At 30.4% G+C, this 7,322-nt stretch overlaps 1 protein-coding gene across 1 annotated transcript; it reads left to right on the plus strand.

Annotated features, from left to right (window-relative positions):
- Nucleotides 1–2,471: 2,471 nt before the first annotated feature.
- LOC128156059 (uncharacterized) lies at nucleotides 2,472–7,313 on the plus strand. Its single transcript, XM_052818045.1, has 6 exons — nucleotides 2,472–2,601; nucleotides 2,719–2,806; nucleotides 5,480–5,668; nucleotides 6,697–6,741; nucleotides 6,893–7,012; nucleotides 7,182–7,313. Exons 2-6 carry the CDS (start codon nucleotides 2,789–2,791, stop codon nucleotides 7,185–7,187), a joined length of 378 nt encoding a protein of 125 aa, XP_052674005.1. The 5' UTR covers nucleotides 2,472–2,601; nucleotides 2,719–2,788; the 3' UTR covers nucleotides 7,188–7,313.
- The last annotated feature ends 9 nt before the right edge of the window (nucleotides 7,314–7,322 follow it).

A 7,322-nucleotide genomic window follows, 5' to 3' on the forward strand; every position in this document is an offset into this window, starting at 1 on the left:
AACAAAGAAATTATGGTTGCAGATTGTTAAGCTTAATATTTTGAGCATCTTTTGTTCAATATTGCTTTTCAAATTTTTTCTCCATTTTGAGATATTGAGCATCAAATTTTTGGACTTCTGGCCCCTTAAAATCCCTAATTACGTAACATAGAGGAAAATGATTGCCATGTGTAGGTGGATAACGTTAGATCGAACATAATTGCTTCTATAATGTATCACAAAATATTTCCCAGTGAAAAGTTATCATTAAAAGACTTTAGAGCCCCCTCAGCCCCTTATTTGAAAGGCCAGCCCCTTTTTCTTGATGTCGCATAAAAGCTCTTGACTTTATAAAGATTTTTTGTTCTATATGTTATAACAAAATACAATCGAGGAAAGAGATATTGAAAGAAAATCACGAAAAATCACAACGCTTTTTTAACTGTTATTTTCGAGCTCGGGCGAGCTTCGGCGCTTTTGGTCACAGGAAAATATATGTACCACATGTCAGATCTACACCTTTTTGTCTACAATCCCTGAAATTTTGAACTCAATATCTTAAATCGTTTAGGAGTTTACCCCTGGACAAGCTGACCCTCTGAAAATCGTTAAATTGTAAATAACTCAAAAACCGGAAGTGACGTCATAATAAAAAAAATTTCCAATAAGGTTCAGATCATTATCTATCAGACCTGAAAGTTTCATGTTAATCGGTGGAGTAGTTTTAGAGACATCGCGTACACAAAATTGGTTGGAAGAACAAAGAAAATTAATAATAATAGAGAAAAAGAAACCGAACGAAAACAATAAGGTCTTCCGTTGGAAAACGGAAGCCTTAATAATAAAGAAAAAGAAACCGTAGAATAACAAGAGGGTCTTCCGTTGGAAACGGAAGACCCTAATAATCTTATTCCCGCACAATAATAGAAAGGTCTTCCGTTGGAAATGGAAGACCTTAATGATTTAAACTTTAAGAGGGTTCGACGGTCTCTGCAATTAAAACACTGTGTTGATCTCCTTAAAAAGAAAATCACTACATGTGTATGAAAATATAGGAAAATACTTGAGTTTTAAAAGGTAAAATATCTGGATGTTGTTTTTGTTAGTTTATACTTTATAGCTAAACAAATCATTTCTAGAAAATTAGGTAGATCTGATGGTTAATATGTTGACCATTTTGCCACCTTAAAGGATGTATCAAAGTGTTAGATATACAGAGTCCAATGGCGACAATTCAGAATATGACTAGAATTTCCAAAATCTGGTTAAAAGTTAACATCATGCCTGTTTGTACTGCTTCCTTTTTATTCTTGTCTAAATAATATTGATACCATATAACGAACCAATTTAAAAATTTCTCTTAAAAATCTCCTTTTGGCTTTCTGAAATCAGAGTTAAACTACTTATTAAAACATTAAAACTAAGAAACATTAGCAATTAGTAATTAGTTATATGATATTTATCATTGTTTTCCGTTTGTTTAGAATTTTGTTATATCGATCAAACTCGAAATAGTCCACGGTAATTGAACTTCAAAAATATTAAGTTTATATATTTTATCTACAATCAACAATAAAACTTTCAAAACAATTTCAACAAATGTCTTAAAGAGACAAATTACGCTTTAAAGATTTTTAAAAATTTTAAATGGTTTTGTTAAAACCGAATGACTGCTCATTAGATTTTAACCCATAATTTTGAAAAACAGTAAATGTTAGTATTAGAATTTATTAAATGGATTAATGTTAGTAGATTTTAACCCATAATTTTGAAAAACAGTAAATGTTAGTATTAAAATTCATTTAATGGATAAATATTAGTATTAGAATTCATTTAATGGATAAATGTTAGTATTAGAATTCTTTTAATGGATAAATAAATTTATTTTTAAATGTTGTTTCTTTTACATAAACAATTCGGTTTTTGTTGACGCTTCTCACTTTGCCATTTACAATATCTGTTATTGTTACAATAATGCAAAGATAACCTGGGAAAAAAATACTCTAAGAATTAGGGCTTTTCCAACTGACGCTCCTTAACCTGAAATTATCTGAAGCATTTTAACATACTTGGAATTTATTTATTTTAAACACTGAGTAAATAATATTGCAATGATTTTTATTTGAATTTGAAAATGTTAGCTTATACCAATACTTACTTTAATTTTTCATAGTTATATTAAATTTTGTTGCAATATTTTTTTTTTTTAATATTGGTTTACCAATCGAAAACTCTCATTTTGAGGAAGTCGCCATATCGCAAGTAAGATCTATAAGGACATTAATGCGCACCTTCATTATAATCGAGCATATACATTTCATCTGAAAAATGAGACAAATTTCACTCTTGTTCTTCTGTTTCATAATTTCTCCGAGTATTTCATTCTGTTTTGATAGTTTGATGTATGGATACCGCTTAAACAACTTCATCACTGAAGAAATATCAAACATTGGTGTTCAAACCAGCATAAAAGAATGTCTTCTGAGGAAACCTCACTGTCAGTCCATCAATTACAACACCCAACAGTTTCGATGTGAGGTCAATTCCAAAGGGACTGACATTTTGTTGGAAGGAACGCCGGATGTTAACAGCATATTTGCTTATTTAGCAAATGTTTCCAAGGTAAAGAGTACTTGTTATTTCTATGCTATCTATAAGTAGGAAATGTTGTTCTTTTTTAATTTATTTCTCTATAAAATTTTGCCTAGAAATATTGTTTCACTTTTTTTCTTTCTACAGGATTTTTCAACAAACTGCAAGGATAAAGTCTGTCAACCTCTTCATAAATGTGTAGCCATGAAAAATACCCATGTTTGTATTTCAACAGGTATGTTTATTCTATTTCTTTGTAACATGGTTTACATAAACACACACACACACACACACACACACACACACACACACACATATATATATATATATATATATATATATATATATATATATATATATATATATATATATATATATATATATATATATATATATATAAAGCACTAAAAATGGCTAACGACACGAACAATATTTATTCTATTGTTCGTGTCGTTAGCCATTTTTAGTACTTTATATATTCAGTTTACAGGCTTAGTATCTATATATTAGATCCGACACTTAAAAGATGCCTAGTGTTGTTGATTCTATCAAGTTCTTTATATATATATATATATATATATATATATATATATATATATATATATATATATATATATATATATATATATATATATATATATAATAATAATAATAATAAATATCCAGAATAAAATCACAAATTGATCCTATTTACTGCAAAATAGTTTTTTTTAAGATAAAACACGGTAATAGCGAACATGCTTTTTATGAATTGACGCTTTCAGCGAAGTGATTTTTATTTAATGTTGCAAACTTGACGGATATAACGAATTACGCTTATAACGAAGTAAAATTGCCCGTCGTTGATACTTTGTTCTCTTGTTAGACGGGGTCACGTGACCCCGTCTATTGGTTTACTGTCAAAGTCTCACACCGGAAGGCACGCGTAGAACACATGAATTGAGTCTACGCGTAAAAAAATAGTGCAGAAAGTTTTCATGCATTTCAGTAAATATGTATTATAAAAAACGCATGAAATCTTTTTAAGTCCTTTGTGTATACACAAAATTTTATTTAGAAAATAAAAAAATAGTTTTATTGATCAAAATATTCTTGCTTGGGTTCAAATGTGAAATGAGTTACGTAACTGAATGCACAGCGCTGTTGACGATTCAGTTGGTGTACGAGCTCATAAATCAATAGAAGAGGTTGATGGTGGAATCGAAATTAAAGTTCCCAAATGCAATGTGCCATTTTTGAAAAGTTTGAAAAATTTTATTTTGACAATCTTCCACCTTAATACTACCAAACTTCATTCGCAAGCCGAAGTTAAAATCGGGACGGGTTATACACAGATGTTTTACAAATTAAATAGGTGTTTCATTGGCTTGCAGTCTACTTGCGGTATGACTGCTGTTCGTCTCAAAAGGAATTTTGTACAAAGAAAATAAAAACAAGTCTGAATTTGCCTTCTCGTTCGTTGGCTCTTTGTTGATTATACTGAATTGAAATTTTAAACAATGCATTGTAAGCAAAATCTATAATAGATTATACATTTTGGAAGACTTATACAGCATATAATCTATACACTCTTATCGATTGAAGAACCAAGTTAATAAAATGTTCATGTTTTCCGGCTTAGTTGGAATCAGGCTTGGGGTGAATTACATTGAAAAATAATGCATTACATTATCATTACTTCATGAATTAGGGCATTAAATTACCATTACCATTTCTTAATTTTCTTGAAGTAATACATTACATTACCACTACATGAGTAAAGTAATGCATAACCATAACTTTGTGAAAAGTCAATAAGTTTTAAAAAAGTAATTTAAAAGCTAAATAAAGAGTTTTTGTAAATATTTCATAAATAAAACATGCTTAAAATATTTACAGGTTCATGTTCACTATCAGGTTCAAATTTAATGACTTATACAAGATTGCTGTTGCACTTGTAGTTCTCAAAGTAAGGTTGGTACCGTAACATTTACACGCTAATGGCGGAGTTGACAATCTCTGTTATTTATGTCTCTGATTTTCGGAGTATGATTTTTGATGAAAGGAACGGCTGTATCGTAATTCGTGTAGGTGATGCACGAGTTAACACAAAAAGTAGTAAGTGGCGAACAGATTTATTTTTACCTATTAATTTTGCATGAATCGCAAATGAAGAAAATCGTGTCAGATAAGTCGGTCTTAAAAATCAAAATGGCGACAGTGACAAATCTTTTTATTGTCAAAGTTCTTGGAATCTTATTGTAAAAAAAATATTTCTAACGTCAGGTGCCTGTGTTTGTTATTGGTATACTTTGTACTTTATACTTTATATGTTAACTTTGTTTGTTAATTCAGCAGTTTTAGAGTTTTCGGGGTTTTCATAAAACTTTTGTTACGGATACCGTCCGACTTGTGGATTTTCCCTTGGATCACAAAATTGAATAAATCTAATGATTCTAATTATTTACTTTGATATAGTTGTTTGATTTTCCCGGTTAGTAGTAATTTTTACAAAAAATTCCTTGGTGTCTTATTTTACATAATATACCGTTGTGTCAATTTTCTACAATAATGAAGGCCGGGATTGAGTAAAATTAAGACAAAGTATCAGAAAATTGCAAAAAAGCCGAATTAACATAGATTATAACAACTCATTCAAACTCATAAATTTTGAAAGCATATTCGAGGAAATCCAGGACAATTTCAAGACCCCGTTTTTCAGTACTCTCAGTACTTTGATATTCATCTTCGAGAAACGCAATACCTGTATCCATTTTATCGTTGCCAGATTAAAAAAAAATTAGAATAGTTATTATTTTCAAAAACGTAATATTCTAACAAAAGCTCTCAGATAGTGAAAACAATGTACATCTTCATCATCTGTCTATGATACCCTTTCATGATTTGGACTCTCCTTTCCTTTCGAAAGCTTGTAGGAGAGGAACTTATGGAAAAGATGGTCAGTGTCTTCCGTGTCCCATGGGTCAGTACAACAATGGCTCCAAGCAATGGTGTTCTTATTGCCCTCCTGGAAGTTACAATGACCAAACGGGGTCAAGTTTTTGTTATCCTTGTCCTGCTGGTACTTTCAATAGATTCTATGGCCAAACAGTGCCAGGTAAGACCACACAATTGAGAGCACTCGACGATTGTTACCATTTTTAGACTGTATTGATCGCCTTTAAAAGAAAAGCTACTTATAAACATATAAAAAAGTATCCAAATTTAAAAGGTGAATAATATGGAATTATTCTTTACTAAATAATTGTTATTGCCTAATAATTCATATCTTAAAATTTTAGGAAGATCTGATGATTACTGTAAATTCCTTACAAACGCGGGTAATTTTCCACGTAAAATCGTCAGAAAAACCCCTCGCAGATTTTAAAACCTTGCCATTATTTTCTGAGAGTTGAGAACTACAGGAAATATGGATAAATGTTCCTCGTTCGCGATTTTATATTCTCGCGATATTATGCAAAATATCGAGACCTCAGAATTAAGTACTCGTGTAATATAAGGAATTTACAGTAATTTGTTGACCATTCAGCCTTCTTATACCAAATAACATTACATGAACGCTGTTTGCAAACTGCCTTATATTTCTTCAGTATTTAATAAAAAGTTACCTATAACCCTTTAACACCCTATTCATTGTCATATTTCTTGACTTGTAAAACTATTTAGTTAGACACAATGGTACAAAGAATCGTATTTATTAAATGGATCAGTTGATTCTATTAGCACGCAATTTTTCGTTTCGGAACAGCCATCATAGATAATTTTAAAGAAGATTATATGACATCTGAAATCAGTGATAGAACTGTTGTTCGATCTTTAAGAAGTACTGTATTAAATGTACTTTTTCTTTTAATATAATATTTGATGAATTATGAAAGGCAATATTCAAAATGATAATAACACCTCAAGGTCAAAAATGAATTTTCAAAATAACACCATATTCTTCGCAATATTGTTTGAAAAATATTACTTTGGCGCTTTTAAGATGGTAATGTGCTATAATCTTCATTAAAGAAAAATTCAAAATTTCAATGACTTTTAAATAAAGTACTTGGATCTGTAAAAAAAATATCTTAGCTTTTATACAAAACATGTGATTGGATATTTTTGTTTCTATTTCAATAGATTCATGCAAACCTTGCCCTTCGGGATATCACCAATATACAACAGGTTTACCAATTGCTGTTCCTGTTTAAATATTTAGCTCGATTTGAATTGATATCGTTTGACCTTAGAATTGGTTGTCAGGTTACCAATAACAATTATTGCTAAATTAACTTTTTTGATAAAATCGTCTAACGATGGTTCTTATCTGTTACAGGACAGGCGGCTTGTATATTTTGTTCGTATGGTACATATCAAGATCTCGAAGGACAATTCAACTGTAAGGACTGCAACGATTTCCATGACTGTGCCAACAGGAGAAGAACAAATTGCTTCAGTATGTTTTTCATATATATACTGCGTCTTTTTAGAGGAATTTTTATAATTATATAAAACAATGTTTTTCATTCCAAAAGTACCAACCTTTCTGATTTATATATGAGCAAAGAGGTTTGAGAAAATATTCCAAAAATATTTAATAACTATGACATTAACTCTAATTGTAGGTTTGATAAAACATGTCGGACGGATTGGTATTAACGGACTGAGTTACGGGAAATACAATCGACAAGATTGTAAGGCCATCTGTCAACTTGACAGGACATGTAAAGGATTCTCCTTAGTAGACGGTGTCACTAAGGTCGAGT

This window comes from Crassostrea angulata, chromosome 7 (assembly GCF_025612915.1).
Source record: "Crassostrea angulata isolate pt1a10 chromosome 7, ASM2561291v2, whole genome shotgun sequence".
In the NCBI taxonomy this organism is placed as follows: Eukaryota; Metazoa; Mollusca; class Bivalvia; order Ostreida; family Ostreidae; genus Magallana; species Magallana angulata.

Coding starts and splice junctions, on each gene's coding strand:
- LOC128156059 (XM_052818045.1), top strand. Junction 5,669..6,696: donor CTATGGCCAAACAGTGCCAG/GTAAGACCACAC, acceptor CTATTTCAATAG/ATTCATGCAAACCTTGCCCT. Junction 6,742..6,892: donor ATATCACCAATATACAACAG/GTTTACCAATTG, acceptor TATCTGTTACAG/GACAGGCGGCTTGTATATTT.